The sequence below is a fragment of the Scyliorhinus canicula genome, chromosome 12 (genome assembly GCF_902713615.1).
Source record: "Scyliorhinus canicula chromosome 12, sScyCan1.1, whole genome shotgun sequence".
NCBI classification, from domain to species: Eukaryota; Metazoa; Chordata; class Chondrichthyes; order Carcharhiniformes; family Scyliorhinidae; genus Scyliorhinus; species Scyliorhinus canicula.
The window spans coordinates 120,787,643-120,813,934 of NC_052157.1; the positions used below are offsets into that span (position 1 = coordinate 120,787,643).

The 26,292-nt window shown below is 47.9% G+C and overlaps 1 protein-coding gene across 3 annotated transcripts in view; it reads right to left on the minus strand.

Moving 5' to 3' along the window:
* Nucleotides 1–3,346: 3,346 nt before the first annotated feature.
* LOC119974749 (caspase-1-like) overlaps nucleotides 3,347–26,292 on the minus strand; it is a 45,780-nt gene continuing 22,834 nt past the window's right edge. For all 3 annotated transcript variants that reach the window (XM_038813947.1, XM_038813945.1, XM_038813944.1), the window contains 5 exons: nucleotides 24,329–24,505; nucleotides 23,296–23,530; nucleotides 19,135–19,263; nucleotides 13,763–13,872; nucleotides 3,347–5,537 (listed from right to left, as the gene is read on the minus strand). In XM_038813947.1, the coding sequence (XP_038669875.1) occupies nucleotides 5,445–5,537; nucleotides 13,763–13,872; nucleotides 19,135–19,263; nucleotides 23,296–23,530; nucleotides 24,329–24,505 (744 nt within the window). In that variant the 3' untranslated portion in view covers nucleotides 3,347–5,444. The remainder of the gene's footprint in view (nucleotides 5,538–13,762; nucleotides 13,873–19,134; nucleotides 19,264–23,295; nucleotides 23,531–24,328; nucleotides 24,506–26,292) is intronic.

A 26,292-nucleotide genomic window follows, 5' to 3' on the forward strand; every position in this document is an offset into this window, starting at 1 on the left:
GCCCAACCTCGCCCTCACAGAGGTCAGTAACCGTCAAGTGTGCCAGGGTGAAGGCATCATGCACACTGCCTGAGTATCGGTGCAGACGTGCATGATCATAGAATTTACAGTACAGAAGGAGGCCATTCGGCCCATCGAGTCTGCACCGGCTCTTGGAAAGAGCACCCTACCCAGGTCCACATCTCCACCCTATCCCAATAACCCACCCAACACTAAGGGCAATTTTGGACACTAAGGGCAATTTAGCATGGCCAATCCACCTAACCTGCACATCTTTGGGCTGTGGGAGGAAACCGGAGCACCCAGAGGAAACCCACGCACACACGGGGAGAATGTGCAGACTTCACACAGACAGTGACCCAAGCCGGGAATCGAACCTGGGACCCTGGAGCTGTGAAGCATTTGTGCTAACCACTATGCCACCGTGCTGCTCCAAATGTGCAGCTCATGGTCACATCAGCTGAACGTTCATCGGGTCGAAGCCCTTTCAGCTTGTGAAGATCAGCCTGTGCTCTTAGGGTGACAGGTACCCCATCGATCACCCCCTGGACCTGCGGCATCTTGGCGATGACAGCGAACCCTGCTGTCCTGGCATCCAGATGGTCTCTCGGTCCACATTGAATTTGATGAATTGTGCCGATTGGGCATATAGGACTATGTGACAGCGCAAATGCACCTGTGCACCGAATTCTGAGACACCACGGACAGGTCCCCATTTGGCACCTGGAAAGATCCCATTGCGTAAAGGTTCAATGTGACCATCACCTTGATAGCTATCAGGAGCTTGTGACCTCCCCCATTCCTCTGTGGTACCAGGTGTGGCACATATTTTGCACTGATGACATGCCCAGTCCGGCAGGACCTCGAATGATAGACGCTGCCGGTATACACGAGGCCTCATGGGGTCCCTTCTTCCCACCTGCTCCTCCTCAGTCTGCTGGACGGCCGGCTCTCCATCCACCGACTGGCTCCTGCTCCTCTGGGGCAGCCTCTGCTGCTGCAGGGTACCCCTCGAGCGGCTCCAGCTCATCGAGCCTCAGTGCATCCCCCAGGCTGCGGTGACTAGGCTGAAGGCCACCATTCCTGGTTGAATTCCGAAGCCATTGTCTATAGGCGGTGACAGTCAGACATGTTAGCATGGTGCATGCCCATGTGCCCAACCAGGTCCACCGGCTACACGGTCGGTGCCAGGCAACATGGAGGCCTCCTTTAACCCACATTCGCTGCTCCTGCAGGGCTACTGTGGGTGCTGCCCTTGGGTGAGCCGCGTGCTGCCCCACTGGTGGGTGGCGGCTGGTTGGGTGGGGTAGGGGCTGGGGTGTGGTGACATCCATATGGCCAGTAATGGCATGGTCGCACAGTCGTTATCATTGCTGCTTCATAGTGCCAGAGTCCCAGGTTCAATTCCCGTTTGGGTCACTGTCTGTGCGGAGTCTGCATGTTCTCCCGGTGTCTGCGTGGGTTTCCTCCAGGTGCTCCGGTTTCTTCCACACAAGTCCCGAAAGACGTGCTGTTAGATGAATTGGACATTCTGAATTCTCCCTCAGTGTACCCGAACAGGCGCCGGAGTGTGGCGACTAGAGGGTTTTCACAGTAATTTCATTGCAGTGTTAATGTAAGCCTACTTAATAATAATAATCTTTATTGTCACAAGTAGGCTACAAAACAATAAAGTACATTTTTGGGAAAAGAACTATGAACAAACATTTCAACCAGTTTTATTCTCTAAGAATATGATTGATTTCTGAATCTGCTCTAAAAGCATTGACATTAAAACAACCCACACCATAAGCAGGGCCAACTCCACCTCCGCCTGTGCAAGGCTAAGCCTCATGCAGCTAAAAGTGGTGCACAGAGCACAGCGGACAAGAACACGAATGAGTATGGGAACCACCAGGGGCACAGAAAGCAGACAGGAACGATGGGGGAGGAGGGCAACAGGAGAGGGGAAAGAGACTCGAGGAAACGCCAGGAGGAAACCCAGAGAAAGACCGACAGGGGGACCAGAGGGTCCCTCACAAAGTTATAAGAGCAAAACATACGACAAAACAAATCATCTATGGTGAAGGAAAGGGCCTAGGATAGGACCCGGAGACAGCAAAGGGGAGGAGGGACCGAAAAGGGACAATGTGTAAATTCTAAATATTTAATTTGATTTATTGTCACATCTATTAGTTATGCAGTGAAAAGTATTGTTTCTTACATGCTATACAGACAACGCATACCGTACATAGGGAAAGATGGAGACTGCAGAATGTAATGCTACAGTCACAGCTAAGGTGGCGAGAAAAGATCAGCTGAAAAAGAGGAACATGGGGTGGGATTCACCCCTACCTGGCGTAGCGGGGGGGGGGGGGGGGGGGGGGGGGGGTGTCCCGGCGCCGAGGCGTAAACATTTCCGGCGTCGGGCCGTCCCAAAGGTGAGGAAACCGCCGCACCTTCAGAAGCTAGGCTGGCCCCAGAGTGGTTGCGCCGCGCCAGCTGGCGGGGAAGGGGCTTGGCGCCACGCCAACCGGCGCCGAAGGGCCTCTGCTGGCCGGCGCAAGTTGGTGCATGCGCGGTAGCGCCAGTGTGTGTATGCGTCATCCCAGCGCATGCGCAGGTGGGGCTCATCTCTGCGCCAGCCATCGCGGAGGACCACAGTGACCGACGCAGAACAATAGACAATAGAGTGCCCCCACGGCACAGGCCCGCCCGCGGATCGGTGGGCCCCGATCGCGGGCCAGGCCACAATAGGGGCACCCCCTGTGGCCAGATCTCCCTGCGCCCCCCCCCCCCCCCCCTCCGAGGACCCCGGAGGCCGCTCGCACAGCCAGGTCCCGCCAGCAAATACAAATACCTGGTGTAATATATGCCGGCGGGTCTGGCCGAAAACAGACGGCCACTCAGCTCAATGTGGGCCGGAGAATCGCCAGTTGGGGGGGGGGGGGGGGGGGTGCGGCGGCGCTGCCGGCGGCCACCGACCAGTGCAGCGCGATTCCCGCCCCCGCCAAATCCCCGGCGCCGGCGAATTCGGCAGCTGGTAGGGACGGGATTCACGGCCCCCCCCCCCCCGGTGATTCTCCGACCCGGCGGGGGCGTCGGAGAATCCCACCCATTGTTAAATAGTTTAAAAGAGTTAGAATGAAGGTTTAGAAGCATAGCACAAGAGTAAAAGATATAATTAGAGGGTTTGCTGGGCACAGCTTGCAAAAGGTTGCCTTGCTCCGGCGCCATCTTGGAATTTTAAAAATATAAATAATAACCATTTTTAAAATAAATAATTACCGTTTCATCCATCTCTTGCACAGTGTAAAAATGTAAACTTCAATAAAATATTTATTTAAAACACCCACACCATGATTAATAGAATTGAAATAATGTGTTTATTAAAAAGCAGGAACATTTAAAAAAATTGTCAACAACACAGGGCTTTTCAACATTCAGATGAAAGTGAGAATACTGCATCTGCTGGATTCAATAATTGTAAATTTGTTTAAAAGCGTTTGGATTGAGCGACTTTCACTGAAGAGAATAATATGGGGTTGAGGTCTTCAGCAGAAGATAGCAATGCAAACAGAGACAATGGCAGACCTTGCATCATGAGCGGCCCCACACAGGCAAATATCTGGCAGTGACTGCCCTCTGCTGCCTAGATCTGGTATTGACAACAAACCATTTTACTTCCCCACCGCTCTGTGTCCTCAAGTAAATATTGATTATACACTCTCATTGCAGATTGCATGTTATACAGAACCTTGGTCTGACCTCATCTGCATTTAGTTTTGTATACTGTACCTTAGGGAGGATGTACTGGTCTTAGCTGTTCCCTTTAGTTGCAGCATCAGTTGCGAGAGGACACAAGCTCAAGGTGAGGGGCAGGAGGTTTAAGGGGGATTTGAGGGAAAACGTTTTTACTTAGAGGGTGGTGACAGTCTGGAATGCATTGCCTGGGAGGGTGGTAGAGGCAGGCTGCCCCACATTCTTTATAAAGTGCCTGGATGAGCACTTAGCACGTCATTGCATTCATCATTATGGGCCAAGTGCTGGCAAATTGGATTAGGTAGCCAGGTCATGTGTCGGTGCAGACTCGATGGGCCGAAGGGCCTCTTCTGCACTGTATTATTCTGTGATTCTGACTTTTGAATATAATTATCAGCTGACCATCCATGACCCTCTGAGGTAGAGAATTCCAAAGATTCAGAGTTCTCGGAGTAAAGAAATTCCTCATCTCAGTTGACTCTTTATCCTGAAACGTCGCCCCACAGTTCTCTCCTCCCCAGCCAGACGGATTAGTCCCTCAGCATCTACTCTGTCGAATCCTATCAGAATTTTGTGCATTTCGTTCTTCTAGACTCCGAGAGTGTAGGTTCAATCTCTCCTCAGAGGAGAGTTTTCTCCCCCCCCCCCCCCCCCCCCCCCCCACCAAGGAATCGATCGAAAGTTTGAAATTTGGACATTTTCTGCATCTTTCTGCATTGAATGGTGACAGGCTGGGATAAGCTGTACAATGAGCAAGATGTCCCAAATGGTGGAATGGAAAGTTGAAAGCCAACAAGGGAAATCAAATAAAACATCCTGTATCGGAAAAAAAAACAAGAGACCAATAAAAGGACAAGTCCCAGGAAAAAAGCTCTGCCTTGATAGTTCTAAAGCTAATACCTCCTGTGAGGAGGTAACTCATACCTGAGGGGCAAGGTAAACAGCCAAGGATAGACCTTTGCCCTCGAATTTGGATTGACTTTGGGACAAAGAAGGTTACCAAATAGTAGGCTTTCTCAACCGGTTGTATACAGCAGCAGGTTTGATTGTCTGCCAGTGATAAATGCGACAGTAAATTGCACACTTTAAGAATGTTCTGACCCCGTTTTAGACTTGGTGTCGGTATACATTAACCCTCAAGCAAAACAAATAAAAACAAATTACTGCGGATGCTGGAATCTGAACCAAAACCAGAAAATACTGGACAATTTCAGCAGGCCTGATAGTAAATGTGGAGAGAGACGGGAGCTAACATTATGAATCTGGGTGACTCTTTATCAAAACTCTGACTGCTTTAACAAAGAGTCATCCAGACTCGAAACGCGAGCTCCCATTCTCCCCACAGTTGCTATCGGACTTGCTGAGATTGTTCAATAATTTCTGTTTTTGTTGCACTAATTATTGTAGTACGATTATAATTAGGATGCAAAGCAACTGCCACATGTCTCCTGAGGCACCAAATATAATTTTCAGCTTATTCGGTCATGTATGACCTCTTTCCTCCGTCACACAATGCCCCTTCACCCCAGCGAAAGCTTGAAAAAAATAATTCTCCAAAAAGCGTTGCACGTTGTAGCATGCAAGTCACAGATCTGCAAGCTAATTTTGATCTGAAGGCTAATTTTGATCTGAAAGCACTCTCTGTAATCCTGTTGCTGGGCTGCGAGGTCAGAGGTTGAGATTCACTTCTGGGAAGTGATGTGTTACATGCCAGGGAACAGGTAAAATTTCTTCATCAGCGTTCCTCTCTCCTTCACAGGTAGCTGTTTGGTAAAACTCTGGAATAACCGTTGGACCTGTAAGGACAGACATCGCACAGTTTGTCACCGAGATTTATAGTAACTGTTCCCAGCGGTGCTGACCAACCTCTGGATGGGTTTCCCTACTGCTCAGCAGGGCACCATAATATAGTCCCCATTTCAAACACTTTCCTAATCCGAACAGGAATATCGATGCCCTTTTTCCGTGATCCCCCACCTTTTATTATCTTATTCTACATTGTTCACGCTTCTCCATTCTTACCTTCACACCCCCTTATGCCTCATACTTCCACCACTCCATGCACTTCCCCTATTGTTTGCTATAATTCTAATGTTGCTGTTGAAATGCTTGTGTAAAACTAAGCGTGGATGGGAAGTGAAGCTGAAGCCACATTTCTCAGTGACCGTGAGACAGATCAGACCAACGAAGGACCCCGTAGGGTGTTCCGTCTGGGTGTGCCAGACATGATACGCATGAGAAAACTTCAATTTAAAAAAAAAAGTAATTTAGTTAGTCATTTTCCTAATGTCATAACATAAGTCATTATGGTCATGGGATGTCAGAGATGAATTGTGTGGATTACAGCGATACTGAAGTTGTCACTCGCTCCAAAAATGCTTTGGAAGAGATAAAATTCCTTATAACACACATAATAAACAGGCAGTATTGCAGTCGGGGCAGTCTGGCTCGAAGAAAGGGTGTGGAGTTCTTGAATAAAAAGGGGGGGGGGATGTTGTGTTTCAATAATAAGACCATAAGATATAGGAGCAGCATTAGGACATTCGGCCCATCGAGTCTGCTCCGCCATTCGATCATGGCTGATATGTTTCTCATCCCCATTCTCCTGCCTTCTCCCCATAAACCCTCATCCCCTTATTAATCAAAAACCTATCTATCTCTGTCTTAAAGACACTCAGCACCTTGGCCTGCACAGCCTTCCACGGCAATGAGTTACACAGATTCGTCATCCTCATTGCAGTTTTAAAGGATCGTCCCTTCAGTCTGAAGTTGTCCCCTTAGCTTCTAGTCTCTCCTACTAGTGGAAACATTTTCTCCACTCTATCTAGGGTTCTCAGTATTCTGTAGGTTTCAATGAGATTCCCCCTCATCCTTCTAAACGCCTTTGAGTACAGACCCAGAGTCCTCAACCGTCCCTCATACGACAAGCTGTTCATTCCCGGGTTCATTCAAGGACAGCACATCCTTCCTTACACACGGGGCCCAAAACGGCTCAAAATATTCCAAATGGGGTCTGACCAGAGCCTGATACAGCTTCAAAAGTGCATCCCTGCTCTTGTATTCTTGCCGTCTCAAAATGAATGGTAACATTGCATTTACCTTCCTAACTGCCAACTGAGCCTGCATGTTAACCTGAAGAGAATCCTGATCTTGGACTCCCAAGTCCCTTTATGCTTCAGATTTCCGAAGCCTTTCCCCATTTTTGAATTAGTCTATGCCTCAAAGTGCATAACCTCATACTTTTCAACATGTTATTCCATCTGCCACTTCTTTGCCCACTGTCCAAGTCCTTCTGCAGCCCCCCTGCTTCCTCAACACTACCCAACCCTCTACATATCTTTGTATGATCTGCAAACACCGCAACAATGCCCTCAGTTCCTTCTACCAGATCGTTAATGTATATAGTGAATAGTTGTGGTCCCAACACTGACTCCTGCGGAACACCACTCGTCTCTGGCTGCCAACCTGACAAAGACCCCTTTATCCCCACTCTCTGCCTTCTGCCAGTCAGCCAATCCTCTATCCATGCCAGTACCTTGCCCCTAACTCCATGAGCTCTCATCTTATTTAGCAGCCTCCTGCATGGCACCTTCTGGAAATCCAAATAGATCACGTCCCACTGGCTCTCCTTTGTCTAACCTCCTCGTTACCTCCTCAAAGAATCCTAACAAATTTTGCAGGCATGACCTCCCCTTTACAAAGCCATGCTGACTCAGCCCTATTTTACCATGCGTTTCCAAGTACTCCGCAATCTCAGCCTCAATAATGGACAATAGAGACTTCCAGTGACGGCTCCCACCCGAGGCTGATTTTTCGGACCTTTTCCCCATTTGTAGGGTGGATGTTTTGTGGAAAAAAGGTGCAGAGGTGATTGGAGAAAAGTTTAACTCCACTGGTGGGGCTGGTGGATGGATCCACCATGGTTGAGAAGAAGGGAGCAGTTGGAACAAGAGAATCTTCAGCGACGCAGGTCAAGATGGTGGAGGGTAAAAGGTCTGCCCAGCCTGCCTGATGGTCGACGGAGAACCTGGTGAACCTCTCAAATGAGAAGTTGAGCCGACAGAGGAGGGAGACCCAGGAGGACCTAGCCAAGGCAGTGGAACCATTAAATTGACCACATGGAACAGAGGCTGGAGTCCCCGGACCAGGTTTTAGGAAAGTGGAGGAGGCGGTGGGGACGCACGAGAAGCAGTTTGCCTCGTTGGTGGCTGAAGTGGGTCTTATGCGAGAGACCCAGAAGTGGTTAAAGGAGAAGGTGGAGGACCTGGAGAATCGCTCCCAAAGACAGAATTGTGGGGATGCCTGAAGGCATCAAGGAAGTAGGCGCTGGTCCGTACGTATCCAAGATGCTGGAGAATTTGATGGGGCCCCTGGAAGTCGACTGAGCGCACAGGGCGCTGATGAGGAAACTACAGGCGGGTGAACTGCCAAGGGACATGGTGGTGCGTCTTCACAGGTTCCTGGACAGGTCAAGCCCTTTGATGTTGTTTCTTGGGCTGGCATGGTAGCACAGTGGTTAGCACTGCTGCTTCACAGCACCAGGGGCCTGTGTTCAATTCTGGCCTTGGGTAACTGTTTGTATGGAGTTTGTACATTCTCCCCCATGTCTGCGTGGTGCTGGGAAGGATACATACATACATAGAAGGTAGGAGCAGGAGGAGGCCTTTTGGCCCTTCGAGCCTGCTCCGACATTCATCACGATCATGGCTGATCATCCAACTCAATAGCCTAATCCTACTTTCTCCCCGTAGCCTTTGACCCCATTCTCCCCAACTGCTATATCCAGCCGCCTCTTGAATATATTCAAAGTTTTAGCATCAACTACTTCCTGTGGTAATGAATTCCACAGACTCACCACTTTTTGTGTGAAGAAATGTCTCCTTATCTCTGTCTGAAATGGTTTACCCTGAATCCTCAGGCTGTGACCCCATGTCCTGGACACACCCATCATTGCTAACATTTTCCCTGCATTTACCCTGTCTATTCCTGTTAGAATATTTATTACTCTCTATGAGATCCCCCCCCCACCCCGTTCTTCTGAACTCCAGCGAGAACAATCCCAACCTAGTCAATTTCTCCTCATATGTCAGTCCCGCCATCCCTGGAATCAGTCTGGTAAAACTTCGCTGCACTCCCTCGATCCCGGACCAGGACTCGTACCAGTTGATTATGGGGGCGGACTTTAACACGGTCATTGATCCAGGGTCGGACTGGTCCAGCCCGAGGTCGGGGAGGGTGTCGACGGTGACGAAGGAGTTAAAGGGGTTCATGGAGCGCATGGTGGATGTGGACCCGTGGAGGTTTGGGAGACCAATGGTGGAGGAGTTTTCGTACTTCTCCCATATGAACTGTTGGATTGATTTTGTTGTGGTGGGCAAGATGTTATTGGCGGTGGTGGTCAACTCGGGGTACTCAGCGATCATGGTTTCGAACCACACGCCGCATTGGGTGTACTTGCAAGTGAATCGGGGTGGGGGGGGCAATTCTTGGATGGGTTGTACAACCCCAATGTGGAGGGGGACCTGGTGCAGGGATTGGGAGCACCCATTGGACTGGTGGAAGTGATGGAGGGTATGGGTGCAGGCAGGGAAGGCCCCGAGCACAGGTGGCTTCCCTGTAGAATTTCATAGAACGTTTTTGGGAGACCTGGGGCCCCTGCTGGTGAGGACACTTAATGAGGCGAGGGAGAAGGGGGATCTCCTCCCTCGATTATCACAGGCCACGATATCTTTAATTTTGAAGAAGGATAAGGACCCGGAGCAGTGTGGGTCCTACTGCCGGATGTCACTGCTGAACGTAGACGTCAAGTCATTGGCAAAGATCTTGGCCTTGCGCTTTGAAGACTGGCTGCCTGGGGTGGTAGGGGTGACCAGACGGGGTTTGTAAAGGGGAGAGATGGAGCCCAGGGTCTCGCTATATGCGGACGATCTGTTGCTTTCCACATCGGACTCATTGGAAAGTACTGGAGGGATCATGGACATTTTGGTGGCATTCGGCCAGTTCTCTGGGTGCAAGTTAACCATGGGGGAAAGTGAGGCCTTTCCGATCCAGGCGAGGGGGCAGGTTAGGAGAGGTGGTTGGGCGATCTGCCGTTTAAGGTAGTGCAGGCGAGTTACAGGTATCTGGGAATCCAGGTAGCGCGGGGATGGGAGCAGCTACATAAATCATAAATTGAATCTGGTGCGGTTGGTGGAGCTGATGAAGGGGAAACTTTAAGAGATGGGACATGCTCCCGCTGTCGTTGGCGGGGCAGGTGCTGTCCATGAAGATGACGGTACCCCCAAAGTTTCTATTTGTGTTCCAGAACATTCCGATTTTTATTCCAAAGGCCTACTTTAGGAAGATTACTGAATTGACCTTGGGGTTAGATGGAGTGGGAAACGTCCCACAGGTGAGGAAGGTGCTGCTGGAGCGGGCCGGCCTTGCCTAATTTGATGAACTACTACTGGGCAGAGAATATACCCAAGGTCAGGAAGTGGGTAGTGGGGAAAAGGTCAGCGTGGGAGCAGATAGAGGCAGCCTCTTATAAGGACACTAGTTTAGGGACTTTATTGATGGCGCCTCTGCTGTTCTCGCCAGCCAGGCACTCCACAGGTCCGGTAGTGGTGGCGGCCCTGAGGGTATAGGGGCGGTAGCACCCGAGACTGGAAGGTGCCTCGGTTTGGGTTCGGATTTGTGGGAATCAGAGGTTTATTCCGGGGCTGCTGGATGTGGGTTTCCGGGGACGGCAGCAGGCAGGGATTGAGCAGTTTGGAGATCTATTCGTGGGTGGCAGCATCCCGGGCTTGGAGGGGCTGGTAGAGGAGTATGAGCTGTTCAGCGTGAATGGGTTCTGGCACTTACTGGTGCGGAACTATGTGAGGAAACCAGTGCCCTTCTTTTCTGACCTCCCACCTCCGGGGTTGCAGGACAAGGTGGTGTCGAAAATAAGGGTTGGTGAGGGCAGGGTGTCCGTGATTTATAAGGAATTAATAGACTGGGAGGGCGCCCTGATAAGAGAAATTAAGCGGAAGCGGGAGGAAGAGCTGAGGAGGGTGTTGGAGGCTGGGTTATGGGAGGAGGCTCTGAGGGTGAATGTATCCTCTTTGTACACTAGGCATATCCTCATTCAATTTAAAGTTGTCCACAGGACGCATGTGACGGTGGCCAGAATGAGTAGGTTTTTTGAGGGGGTGGAGGATAGGTGTTGGTGGTGCGCAGAGGGGGGGTTGGGGGGGGGGGGGGGGGGGGCGAACCATGTGTCATGTTTTGGGACTGACCAGAGCTGGAGGGAATCTGGGGGGGGGGTTTTGCTGATGTGACGTCTGAGGTGCTGAGGGTGCCGGTGGTTCCGAGTCCAGAAGTGGCTATTTTTGGAGTGTCGGAAGACCCGGGAGTCAAGGGGGCGAGAGAGGCTGACGTTTTTGCTTTTGCCTCTCTGGTAGCCTGGAGACAGATCCTGTTGGAATGGAGGGACTCGGGGCCACCAAAACTGGGGGGGGGAGAGTTGAGTGACCTTGCGGAATTCCTTAGGTTGAAAAAAATTAAATCACCTTTTGAGGATTTGCCTGGAGATGGAAACCATTTAACGACTTCTTCAAGGATAGTTAAGAATTCAACATGGGGAGGGGGCGTACTTTGGGATTAAAAAAGGAGGTAGAGTCGGTGGAGGGTAACGGCAGGGAGGAAGGGTTGTGGTGGTGTTAGTTATTTATTTGTTATGTGATTTCTTGTTTGTTCTCATTTTGGTTGTGTTTGATGTATATAAATGCCTTAATAAAAACATTAAAAATAAATAAATAATGGACTATAAAATCTTACCAATGACCAAAGTCAGGCTAATCAGCCTATAATTTACCGTCTTCTGCCTCCCTCCCTTCTTAAACAGGGGTATTACATCAGCCACTTTGCAGTCCCCTGGGACCATCCCTGCCTCCAGTGATTCCTGAAAGATCACCACCAATATCTCCACAATCTCCTCAGCTATCTCCATCAGAACTCTGGGGTGTAGTCTATCTGGTCCGGGTTATCTATCCACCTTCAGACCTTTCAGCTTCCCCAGCAACTTCTCCGTAGTGATGGCCACTACACTCACCTCTGTCCCCCCGACTCTCAAGTTCTGTAAGCCACTGGAGTCTTCCACCGTGAAGACTGATGCAAAGTACCTATTTGGTTTCTCTGCCATTTCTTTGTTCCCCATTACTACTCTCCAGCCTCATTTTCCAGTGGTCCAATGTCCATTCTGGTCTCTCTCTTACCTTTTATATATCGAAAAACACTCTTGCAATCTTTTATATTACTAGCTAGCTTACACTCGTATCATCTTCTTCCCCCATTATGGCTTTTTTAGTTTCCCTCTGCTTGTTTTCAAAGGCTTCACAAATCTGACTTCCCACTAATCCTCACCACATTGTTTGCTTTTTTTTAATGCTGTCCTTGAGTTCCCTCGTCAGCCACAGTCACCTCATCTTCTCCTTAGAATGTTTCCTCCTCCTTGGGATGAATTTCTGTTGTGTCTCCTGAAAATCCCCCCAAAACTCCTGCCATTACTGTTCCACTGTTTTCCCTGCTAGACTCCCCTTCCAATCAACTCTAGATAGCTCATCCTTCATGTCTTTGTAGTTACCTTTACTCAACTGTAATACTATTACATCTGATTTCACTTTCTCCCTCTTAAACTTCAGGCTAAATTCTATCACATTGTGGTCACTGCCCCCCAAAGGGTTCCTTCACTTTAAGTTCTCTAATCAAGTCTGCACATCACCAACTCCAGAATTGTTTGTTCCCTAGTGGGCTCTACCACAAGCTGCGCCAAAAAAAAATCTTGTAGACATTCCACAAATTCCTTTTCTTGGGATCCACGGCTAACCTGATTTTCCCAGTCCACCTGCATATTGAAGTCCCCCATGATTAGTGTAATATTGCCTTCAGATATGCTTTTTCTATCTCCTGCTTTATTTTCTGCCCCACATCCTGACTACTGCTTGGGGGCCTGTACATAACTCCCATCAGTTCTAATAATGCAGCCTGTGGGACCATTCCTGCCGGCAGTCAGGAAACGTCTTGATTTCCTGTATAGCCACAGCACCCAGGGTCACAGTTATCCATCTGTAGAACATAAAGATAACCCCCTCGTTAAACACTAACTTGTATTACCACCTAAAACACGTGGGGCTGGACCATGCTATAGCTGCTGATACGGCCTGGAGAATTGTCGGGTCCGTGGCCGCTCTTGGGCCCAGCCCATTGGAATAGTTCCCCCCTTCGGCCGGCTCACGCACCCCGGACCGTCCCACCACAGTAACCCAATCCCAAATATGTCCACCCCTGCCAGCGAATCGGCCCACCCCCGACTGTGGTGCCGTTGGACTGAGTCCGCAGTCGCCAGGCCGAGTTCCCGACGGGTGAGACCACACGTGTCCCACGCTGTCGGGAAATAAGTCGGTCTGGGGCGGAGCATCAGGGAGCGGGCCGTGGGGTATGCCGCTTTTTAGGGGGCGGAGCATCACGAAAGCGGTGCCACCCCTGATTTCGGCATCATCGGGGATTCTTCACCCTGTCGCCGAACACGATTTCGGCATCGGGGAATCGGAGAATACAGCCGGTGATGTCTCACTATAAATCACACCATATCATCAGCTAACTCAGGCATTAATATTCCAGTGTTGGACTCTGGAGGGATCAGGTTTGAATATTGGACTCTGGATACAGTGTGGTGTAAAGATAATTTTTTTAATGGTCTCTTTTTCTGTTATTCAATATTGGTTGGGTAGGGAGTGGTAGTTGAAGGTTCACGTATTTTGTTTTCCTCCCCAAACGGTGGTTGTGAGATGGGGTGAGGAAAGCTGAGACGAGTCCAATCATATCCCGCGTATGAAGGGAAACACTTATAAAACCTTCTGGCAAATTATTAGACAACAGCACTGGAGGAATTCATGAAGCAGGTATCTTGCCCATGCTCCAAGTACGAGGTTTGTCGATGGCAAAGCGGACCACTTCCCATTCCCCAGTAATCCCTTCAATCACTGTCTTGCTTCCTTACCTTGAAGAAAAGCTCCTCAATATCATCTTTACATGCGTTCTGCCTCATTACCTCGACTAACTTCTGGATGAATATGCTTCCGTTTTGAATGTGTCTGAGGGACACACTTTCTGCAAAATGAAAAGAATAATGTTAGTGGAAGATTCCTGTCACCCATAAGAGACCCCGGAATTATGCCACTTTCTATCTGTTGTTCAGATTCCTGGCGAACACGGCAATCTTGCAGATTTAAAAATCACTGCCTGTTGCTTTGACAAGTACATTTACCACGCCTGGTGCACGGTACAGTACTCCAAATCCGGCTGTCAGGAAACTGGAACTGTCCGAAAATTGAACATTTTTTTCTCAGTACAAAGAATACGGTAAACAGAAGAAAAAATGATTAATTGCAAACTTGAAATCATTGTAACCAGTGAACTTTTGGCACCCTCACTCTGAAGCCTCTAAACACAGGGATTAAATAGCAGGGACTCGCCTCACTGAGAACATACCACTGGTTAATACAGGCATCCAGGATGGATTGCCAAGCTCAGAAGCAAAAGATGGAACAACCTTAGGCCAACTCAGAAACTTGAAATAACATGCTTATCAGCCGGCTTTCATCTGATCCAGTGTGTAATCCAAAATTTGGGAAAATCCAAAATCAGGCACGGTCTCAGTGCCAAGCATGCCGGATTTCAGACACCGGACGTGTGTTGCTAAATAAGCCAGGGTCCCAGGATCAATTCCCGGCTTGGGTCACTGTCTGTGCAGAGTCTGCACGTTCTCCCCATGTCTGCGTGCGTTTCCCCCGGGTGCTCCGGTTTCCTCCCACAGTCCAAAGATATGCAGGTTAGGTAGATTGGCCATGCTAAATTGTCCCTTAGGTTAGGTGCGGTTATGGGGATCGGGTGGAGGTGTGGGGTTAAATGGGGTGCTCTTTAAAAGAGCTGGTGCATACTCGATGGACTGAGTGGCCTCCTTTTGCACTGTAAATTCTATGTTTCTGATCTCTAAAAAGAATTAAACAACACTCACAGACTATCAACTTATCATTGCAATTAAACTAAACAGCTCAGCCCATAAAATGATTTTTATATAGCATCGCCTCATAGCATATCAGCCAATTAAATGCTCTTTAAAGTGTTGTTATGTAGGAAGCGTAGCAGCTAATTTACACATAGCAAGATCCCACAAACAGCAATGAGATAAATTACCAATTAAGTAGTTTGGTGATGTTCAAATAGTGCCGTGAGAGAATAGCACCTCGGATTAACATGTATTCCAAAAGGCAGAATCCCAACAGTACAGCACTCCCGTAGTACTGTGCTTACAATATCAGCAGATATTCCGTGCTCATGTCCAAATCATTAGGGGCGGCATGGTGCCACAGTCGTTAGCACTGCTGCCTCACGGTGCCAGCGACCCGGGTTCAATTCTGGCCGAAGGTCACTGTCTCTGTCGAGTTTGCATGTTCTCCCCGCGACTGCGTGGGTTTCCGCCGGATGCTCCGGTTTCCTCCCACAGCCTAAAGATGTGCAGGTTAGGTGGATTGACCATAATAAATTGTCCCTTGGTGTCCAGGGATGTGCAGGTTAGGTTATGGGGTTACTGGAATAAGGTGGGGTGTACAGGGGAGTGGATATGGGTAGAGTGCTCGTTCAAAGGCCGGTGGAGACTCAATGGGCCAAATGGCCTCCTTCTGCACTATAGGGATTATATGATCTGTCAGTGACATAAGCGAAATACTGCAGATGCTGGAATCTGAATAAAGGATGCTAGAAAAACTCAGCAGGTCTGGCAACGTCTATTAGGAGAGAAAGCAGATTTAACGTTTTGAGTCCTTTAACTCATCAGAACTGAAGGGGGGGGGGGGGGGGGAATGTGTTAGAACTCTAAGAGATTGCAACAAAAAGTAGCAACTTTAAGAATAAAAGTCAGTTAGTCTGGTTTTGCTTCATGCTCTCATCCAAACCTTTAAAGATTTAGCGATTTTACTTCTAATTTCCATCCATTCTCACCATTACACGGTCCACCTTCAACACTTCACTTCCCTTCCTCAATCTCTCTGTCTCCATTTCCGGTGATAGACTGATCAGCAATATTCATTACAAACCCATGGCTACATCGACTACAGCTCCTCACACTCTGCCTCCTGTAAGGATTACACCCCATTCTCCCAGTTTCTCTGCCTCCATCGCATTTGTTCTGATGTCACCTTTGAAAATAGTCCTTCTGACATGACGGCCTTTTTCCACAACTGAGATTTTCTCCCACTTGCGGTTAACAAGGGAACTCAACAGAATTCGACCTGTTTCCCTCAACTCTGCCCTTCCTCCCAGAACCACGATGGTGGTCCCCCTCGTTCTCAGATTCCATCCCACTAGCCTCCACATTCAAAGGATCATCCACCGCCATTTCCAGCACGATGCTACCACAAAACGCATCTTCCCCCCACCCCACCCCATCAGGATTCTGCAGGGATCACTCCCTCCGTGACATCCTGGTCCACTCCTCCATCAGTCTCAACTCCACATCCCTTCCCACAGATCCTTCCCTTGCAATCACAGAAGGGGTAACATCTGTCCCTTTACCTACTTTCCCCTCACAATTCACAGCCCAAAAATACTCCTTTCAAGTTAAGCAGCGTTTCGTTTGCATTTCCTTCAATTTGGTTTATTGTATTCACTGCTCCCAATGCGGTCTCCTCTACATTATGTAGACGAACACCTTCACTCAGTCCGCAAGCATGACCCCAACCTTCCTGTTGCTTGCCATTTTAACTCAGCACCATGCTCTGAGGCCACATGACCATCTATGGCCTGCTGCAACGCTCCAGTGAAGCCCGGTGCAAGTTGGAGGAGCAGCATCGCAACTTTCGATTGGGCACATTGCAGCCCTCGGGACTCAATGTTGTGTTCGGTAACTTTAGATTATGACCGTTCTCCTCCAATTTAAACTCTTTTAAAAATCCCATCACTGTATTCCCTTCCCCTCCCACACCGTGCCATCTGTTTTTTTGTTCTTCAAGTTGCTACGTTTTGTTGCAATCTCTTCCAGCTCTTATACATTCTCCTTCCCTTCAGTTCTGATGAAGAGTCAAAGGACTCGAACATTAACTCTGTTTTCTCTCCTGATCAATGTTGCCAGATCATCTGACAGTGAAGTTGGTTGAGAAAGAAATATTGGCTGGGGAGAGCCCACTTATTCTTCTTCAAAAGACTGCCATGCAACATTTTAAATTGACTTGAGAGGGTAAGCATCATGCCCTCGCCACGGGCCTATTATGATATGGGTCTTCTCCCTTCCCTTTCTCTCTGAGTAACACACCCATTTCAATCTTGAACACAGTTTCTGTAAATCGAGGCTCATCACGAATAAATATGAGCAAATCTCAGCCCTTGCAATAAACCAACCTCTCAGATCACTGTCATTTCTCTTGGAAAATTGCTGTTGCTCTCTGATTTATCCCTGATTATTGGGACAACGGCAACTTGTATTTATTTGGCACCTTTAATGTAATAAAATGACCAAACATATTTAACTGGTGTATTATATACAAAACATGGGAGGCACAGGGTCAGGGTCCCAGGTTCGATTCCCAGCGAGGGTCACTGTGCGGAGTCTGCACGTTCTCCCCGTGTCTGCGTGGGTTTCCTCCCCGTGCTGCGGTTCCTCCCACAAGCCCTGAAAAATATGGGGCTGGATTCTCCGCAGCCCCGTGCCAAAATCGCGTTTGGCACGGGGGCAGAGAATCGACTTGCATGCCCGAATTGGGCTCGACACCGCTCCCGCGATTCTCCGGGGAAATCGCACGCCCACGAATCACGCTGGGGGCCACTGCAAGAGGCCCACCCTACGATACTCTGATCCAGACCGGCCAAGTTCCCGACGGCGTAATTCTAACCACGTCTGGCCGGTCGGGACTCAGTCCGCGGCCACACAGCTGGGAGGCGGGGATGGGGTCCATCACCCGGGGGGGACTTATGGGCGGCCGGGGCAGCGATCGGGCGGCTCAGATGAAGTGGAGCGGAGCCGAATGGGGGAACCTTCTTTCTTGCTGATGGTCTGCGGTCCGAGTCCGCCACGGCAATCGGCGCGGCCACTGGAGGCCGCTGCCGTGCGCATGCGCGGACTCGGAACCGGAAGTGCGGGGGCCTGTATCCGCAGCCAAAGCTGCGTGAAGCTCCCCGGGTCCCTGCTAGCCCCCTGCAGGTCGGTGAATTGCTGTATATTTTTTTCAGGAAAGTCTGGAGTAAAGCGCCAGTGTTTTTACGCCGGCGTGGGGACAGCGCCCCATTTTTGGAGAATCCAGTCCAAGCTGTTCAGTAATTTGGAAATACTGAATTCTTCCTCTGTGTACCTGAACAGGTGGCAGGGGACTTTTCACAGTAACTTCATTGCAGTGTTAATGTAAGCCTACTTGTGATAATAAAGATTATTTTAAAAAATGGCACCAAGACACATAAGGAGGTATTAGGTTAGATGACCAAAGGTGAAAGAGATGAGTTTTACAGGGTGTTTTAAAAGAAGAAAGTGAAGTAGAAGGATGGAGAGGGAATTCCTGAGCTTAAAGTTTTGGCAGCTGAAGGCACCAGTAACACAGGAAGTAACATCAGCGATGCTTGAAAGGCCAGAGTTAGAGGAATGCAGATATCTTGGTGAGAGGTGGACTGGAGGAGATTCCAGGGATAGAGAGGTTTGAGGCCATAAAGGGATTTGGGAACACGGGTGACGATCTTAAAATCAGGGTCATGCTTAATAGGGAGCCAATGTAGGTCAGCAGGCACAGGGGTGATGGATAAATGGGACCTGTTGTGAGTTAAGACATGGGCAGGAGGATTTTGGATGACATGAAGTTTATGTAGGGTAAAAGATGGAAAGTCAGCCAGGAGTGCACTGGAAAAGTCAAGTTTGGAGGAAACAAAGACAGGATGTGGGTTTCAGCAGCAGATAAGCTGAGACAAGGGCAGTCAGGAGATGTTACAAAAGTGGAGACAGGAGGTCTTAGTGGTTGTATGGGGTATGTGGTTGGAAATCTATTGTGACATCAAGATTACAAACAGCTTGTTTCAGTTGCCAGGAAGAAGCGGAAGGGTAGTGAGTAAAGCATGCTGCAAAGACTTAAGACAACAGCTTTGGTCTTCCCAATGTATGGTTGGAGGAAATTTCTGCTCAGCCAGTGCTGAACATTGGTCGAGCACTCTGACAATTTGGACACAGTGGAGGGGTTGAGAGAGCTGGTAGTGAAGTAGAGCTGTGTATCATCAGAGTACACGTTTAAAACGGCACTATATTTTAACAACCGCACCATGTTCGACTACTCTCGGAAATTAACTGTCAGCCGTGTTATTGAAAAGCATAACCTGTTCATGATGGTTAGGTTCAGTTACCTGGGGTGCTGGAGCAGAAACAGATGAAGTCGCTTTCTTTGTGAACTGGGTAAAAGGGACCCTCCTCTTCATAGTCAGCGGAGGGTTCAGGAGCTCCAGAATCACTGACATAGGCATGGCCGAGGTTTGCTGAAAAAGAACCATATACATTAGTCATGGATGTTAACCCACTTCAATTGAACACCCAAATTCTGACTGACTATTATTCAATAACATCAAATCAGTCGCAGCCCACATGTAATAATTTTATTGACTGACTACCCTTCCTGGTTTCTGTTTGATTGATGTACCTTTGAATATAAAAGGTGGTGCGGAATATTTGCAAAGGAAGCAATAGTTTTGAATTTGTGATTAACAGCAATGAAATTCTAATTGACAGTCAATGCAAAACAGACTGTGTCTGAAATGAAAAGCATTTGTGGCTTTGAGGTCAGTACTGATTGTTATCGGTCACGGAAAATAATTAAGTACCAGGAATTCAAACTTATCTCTGGACAGCATGACAATCTGAAATTCATGCAGCCAATCACTTCCAACTGAAATATTCTGAGGACATGAAATTTTTCAACAAAAATCTAATACCACATTTAATGCAGATTTGGGGAGGCAGTCGTGTAGTTGTATTTTCACCGGATTAGTAATCCGGAGACCCAGGGTAATTCTCTGGGTCCAGGGTTCAAATCACACCATGACATTTGATGAAATTTGAATTCAATAAAAAACTTGGAATTAAAAGTTTAACGATGACCATGAAACCATTGCCCAATTGTTGTAAAAAAAAAACATCAAGTTCACAAATATCCTTTAGGGAAGGAAATCTGCCGTCCTCACCTGGTCTGGCCTACATGTGACTCCAGATCCACAGCAATGTGATTAACTCTTAATAGCCCTCTGAAATGGCCGAGCAAGCCACCCAGTTCAAGGGCAATTGGCAGTGACACCCACACCCCAAGAAAGAATAAAAAATAAATACAGGGGGTGGGATTGTCCGTCCTGCCGCAGCAGTTTTCTACTGCGGCGTGCCCCCGCCAAGCGGGATTCTCCGTCCCGCCAGGCGACCAATGGGGTTTCCCATTGTGGGCAGCCCCACGCCGTTGGGAAATCCCTGGGCATCGGTGTGCTGCCAGTGTAACAGAAAATTCCGACAGCGGAGAATCCAGCCCAGGAGCTGATTGTCTGCATTGTATCCTGAGTTTATTCTGCAGAGTATACATGTGTGGAGGAAGGATATATGCAAAGAAGGTCAATCTTTGGCCCTCTGTTCAGGCATTAAAGATCCTCCAAAATGGTGTCTTGAGCTGAAGTGCTCATAACAAAATTGAAGCAATGGTAGGAATGGCTGCCTGGCGGCTCATTTGAAGGGCGATTGGCAGTTAAAATATTTGCCCTCGCTCATTAAGGTTCCCTTGTGAGTAACTAGTTGTCTCGGAGTAGAAGATGTTCTTGTGGATTTCTAGCGCACCTTAAAGATTTTCACCATCTCATGTTCACTTGCTACTGGCATTGCGAAGTGAGCCTCTGAAACACTTTAGGAGGCTTTCTGGGACTATTTTTCAAAACCTCACCAACATTCTAGCAATATTTTAACCCAGAGCTAGATGGGAAACTGGCTGGGAGACCTTTAGTCTGGACGAGGAATGAGAAGGAAGACACAAGGGTAGGAAGAACAGCACTTGCTGCATGAGTGGAATAGAGGCATGAAGAGCATGAGGCGGCATTTTTCCCCCTGGGGTACAAGCCATTCCTCCTTCTCTGGATCTCCTCCACCAGGACCTCCAGTACTCCAACCAAGAATTTGTGTGCCCCCTCCGTTCAAACCTGAGTCATCCTGCACACAGAACATAGAACAGTACAGCACAGAACAGGCCCTTCGGCCCTCGATGTTGTGCCGAGCAATGATCACCCTACTCAAACCCACGTATCCACCCTATACCCGTAACCCAAACAGCCCCCCCCTTAACCTTACTTTTTAGGACATTACGGGCAATTTAGCATGGCCAATCCACCTAACCCGCACATCTTTGGACTGTGGGAGGAAACCGGAGCACCCGGAGGAAACCCACGCACACACGGGGAGGACGTGCAGACTCCGCACAGACAGTGACCCAGCCGGGAACCGAACCTGGGACCCTGGAGCTGTGAAGCATTTACGCTAACCACCATGCTACCGTGCTGCCACATGTTTCTGATATAAACCAGAGCACTCAGCACTCCACACCTTCAGTAGCAGTGAGCGAGAAACACACATATATACGGCTCCTAATTTAATTTTTGTGTCTGATCAATATTTGAATGCTAAACCTGGTTCAGTAACTGGAGACACGTTCAAATTATGCTAATTAGCAATTAGGACCAAAGTTGAGTGCTAAATCCAACATTTCAAACAGGCTAATCTTATTTACACTGCACGTACTTAGTACCTATATTCAACCTCTGATCAAATTAACCTTCCTGGTCTTTAAATCCCTATATTGCACCAGAACTGCTGTTCTCTATAATCATGTAGGCCCGTTATTTTCTGCTTCTAAATATGATTCTTGGGCTGGATTCTTCGGTTCCCCCAGCCATATGTTCCCCGGCGGTACGCCGTTCGTTGGTGGAGGGATTCGCTACTCCGGCTGCTTGTCAATGGCATTTCCCACCGAATCCACCCCACGCAGCCGGGAAACATGCTGGCAGGGGAGCACCGCTGTCAGGAGCAGAGAATCCTAACAGCTGTAGAATTTTGACCTTTATATATACATAGGCTATTCTCTAATATACACAAGAGCCCTTATATGAATATCACTTACTGTAATGAGGGAATGCCGTATTGGTTTGTAAGTTTAATGCGGCAAAGGAGCATACGAATTAGGAGCAGAGGGAGGCAACTCAGCCCCTCAAGCCTGCTCCTCCATTCAGTAAGATCATTGCTGATTCCTGCCTACCCCGATCACCTTTCAACCACGAATCAAGAAACTTAAAACATTAACCTTCCCACCCAGCACTTCCCTGTTACCTGAAGAATTGTCTGTTTTGTCACTGCAGGATTGGTTATTGCCTGCATTTCTTAATTGGATTACCTACATATTAATTTTTAGATGAAATTTACACTGTAATTCAGCCTTCAGTTTGCAAAATAACCATGATATGAAAATAAAATTATATTACTGTCTAACATACCCAGGACCTGGGCCGGGATTCTCCCCTACCCAGCGGGGCGGGGAGTCCCGGCGTGTTGGAGTGGCATGAACCACTCCGGCGTCGGGCCGCCCCAAAGGTGCAGACATCTCCGCACCTTTAGAGGCTAAGCCCTCACATTGAGGGGCTAGGCCCGCCCCGGAGTGGTTCCCACTCCGCCGGCTGGCATGAACGGCCTTTGGCGCCACGCCAGCTGGGGCCGAAAGGACTTCGCCGGCCGTCGTAAGTCCGTGCATGCGCCGAAGCGTCAGCGGCTGTTAACGTCATACCGCCGCATGCGCAGGGGAGGGGGTCTCTTCCGTGTCCGCCATGGTGAAGACCATGGCGAAGGCGGAAGAAAAAGAGTGCTCCCACGGCACAGGCCCTCCCGCCGATCGGTGGGCCCCGATCGCGGGCCAAACCACCGTGGGGGCACCCCCCCAGGATCAGATCGCCCCGCGCCCGCCCGCGCCGCCGGTCAGGTAGGTAGTTTAATCCACGCCGGCAGGAGAGGCCTGTCAGCGGCGGGACTTCGGCCCATTGCGGGCCGGAGAATCACCGTGGAGGGCTCGCCGACCGGCGTGGCATGATTGCCCACCCCCACCGGATCTCGGGGGCGGAAAATTCGGGACACGGCGGGGGCGAGATTGACGCCGGCCCCGGGCGATTCTCTGACACTAAAAATGGATCCAATTTATATTATATGGATAGAAGTCTCTCTATAAAAGAGAGAATCAGGGCGGGATTCTCCGACCCGGCCGGGGGGGGGGGGTTTGTCGGAGAATCCCACCCTTATTCTCTCTTTTACAGAGAGACTTCTATCCATATAATATAAATATGATCTATTTTTATATTATACTCGGGTTTCTGTTCTCAATAGCATACATCATAGCTTTTTCACTACGCTATTTAAACAATTCTCTATTATGTACACCATCCCTATTATTCCCTTTAATTCGCACAGTGTAGTTGCAGATTGTAAAATATTTTACAGGGACACACTTCCGCGACAGGCCTGGATGATGACAACTTTGGGTTTTCCTCTCAGTCCTTTGCAGTTCTTGTTATTCAAAATGTCAAAGACATTGTCGATGTGAAAAGTATCTTCCTTGCTTTCAGTGTGAAGTTTGCCACAGATTTTATCTCGGAGTCCATGGGACATGAGAACAACAAAGGTGCTGTCAGACTCTATGTGTTCCTCTCGATTTGCAAATGCCACCACTGCTTGCTTCATTCCCTGAAACACATTTCATGGTATATTAATATGATTGAACAGAATTTTTGCATCCTCAATTTGACTGGACCCTATTTATAATAAAAGTACATTAATAAATTCAAATTAATGATGTTAACTCCAACTTCTGAGAACTCATTCAATTCAGAAATATGACTATTACAGTGTGCTAACTGTAACGTATACTCCTGCGCTATATGGAACTCTGTCAGAACATTTGGCAGATGAAGTGCAGGAATAATTTAGTTCTATATTTTATGTCAAAAGTGAGTCTATTGTATGTGTCATATTGTTCTGTATCTGGGCAACCGGATTTTATGTGGTGCAGTTTTTCATAATTGGAAAGTTAATGCCTATTCCAGTCTACACTACTGCATCTTCAATGTTTATGTAGCAAAGATTTATGCAGTGTGTCTTGAGTACTTAGTTACATAAAGTGGGACAATTATCAGATGTTCCCCAAAGTGCTGTCTATGCTAATTTGGTTCTTGATTTAACGTAGTGATGGAAGATACAGTTATTTGTTCTCAATTTAGCAATCATATGTATTGAACTCAACCCTACAACCCAAAAGATGTGAAGGCTAGGTGGATTTGCCACACTAAATTGGCCCTTAATTGGAAAAAATTAATTGGGTATTCTAAATTTATAAAAAGAACTGAAATGGCTTTTTCTGGTCTACAGGATTCCCCCACTCAGAGACGAAAATAAAGGATATTTCAGAAGGCAGTCAGGCCAAATACAGAGGGAGATTTATTGTGAACACTGAGTTGAAAGAACAGTTCAAACGTTAAACTTTACCTCTGCTGTTAAATTATTGTGCTTTTCCACTTTGTATCCTAAGTCATTCAGTAATTTCTGCATTTGCTCTTCATCTACCTCTGCACCTTTCCTCTTCATTTCAGGTTTCTCAAACTCAATGTTATTAATCAGCAAAGCCAGACGTTTTCTGCTCTGTTTTGGCATAGTCTCATATACCTAGAAAAAAAAAGTTTTAGCTGTGATTTTGTCCATTAGTAATATTGAATTATTCAAAGACCATTTGAATGCTTGCTACACCACAATTAAGTACCCCAATCCAAAACTGAACCAATTTAATCTTAAATCTCAAAGGTCTAAGTAATTCAACCACAGATCCCGGATATTGAACCATTCAGTCACATAAACCAAACATTTAACCATTCCAGTCACATATGCCAAGCAATGAACCAATCAAGACACACATCCCTGACACCTAGCCAATCAAGACACACATCTCTGACAACTAACCAACTCATCCAGTTTGTTTCTAGTACTAATCGTTCTGCCCCAATTTCTGCACGTAATAAAGTATTCTTTCTTTGTTTTACATAGTGTAGTATATAGATTACATGGGTGTGTGGGTTATGTGCCTGTCAGGTATTTAATGATTGGTTTTGTCCAGAAAGATTAAAATCCATGTAGCAAGGGCAGCACGGTGGCGCAGTGGGTTGCATTGCTGCCTTACGTCGCCGAGGTCCCAGGTTCGATCCTGGTCCTGGGTCACTGTCCATCTGGAGTTTGCACATTCTCCCTGTGTTTGCGTGGGTTTTGCCCCCACAACCCAAAGATGTGCAGGGTCGGTGGATTGGCCACACTAAATTGCCCCTTAATTGGGAAAAATAAATTGGGTAAGCTGAGGAGCCAATTCTCAAATTGTGAGAGCTTTAGTAATCAACGGCAGCACATTTAGAACATAAAAACTAGGAGCAGGAGTAGGCCATCTGGCCCTTCGAGTCTGCTCCACCATTCAATGAGATCATGGCTGATCTTTTGTAGACTCATCTCCACTTTCTCGCCCGAACACCATAACCCTTTATTCCTTTATTCTTCAAAAACCTATCTACCTTTATCTTGAAAATATTTAATGAAGGAGCCTCAACTGCTTCAGTGGGAAGGGAATACCAGATTCCCAACCCTTTGGGTGAAGAAGTTCCTCCTAAGCTCAGTCCAAAATCTAAATCCCCTTATTTTGAGGCTATGCCCCCTAGTTCTGCTTTCACCCGCCAGTGGAAACAACCTGCCCACCATCTATCCTATCTATTCCCTTCATAATTTTACATGTTTCGACAAGATCCCCCTCATCCTTCTAAATTCCAACGAGTACAGTCCCAGTCCAGTCAACCTCTCCTCGTAATCCAACCCCCTCAACTCTGGAATTAACCTAGTGAATCTTCTCTGCACACCCTCCAGTGCCAGTACGTCCTTTCTCAGGTAAGGTAACCAAAACTGAACACAATACTCCAGGTGTGGCCTGACTAACACCTTATACAGTTGCAGCATAACCTCCCTAGTCTTAAACTCCATCCCTCTAGCAATGAAGGACAAAGCTCCATTCACCTTCTTAATCACCTGTTGCACCTGTAAACCAACGTTTTGCGACTCATGCACTAGGACACCCAGGTCCCTCTGCACAGCAGCATGTTTCACTATTTTATCATTTAACTAATAATCCTGTTTGCTGTTATTCCTACCAAAATGGATAACCACACATTTGTCAACATTGTATTTCATCTCCAGACCCTAGTCCATTCACTTAACCTATCCAAATCCCTCTGCAGACTTCCAGTATCCTCTGCACTTTTTGCTTTACCACTCATCTTAGTGTCACCTGCAAACTTGGACACGTTGCACTTGGTCCCCAACTCCAAATCATCTATGTAAATTGTGGACAATTGTGGGTCCAACACTGATCCCTAAGGGACACCACTAGCTACTGATTGCCAACTAGAGAAACACCCATTAAT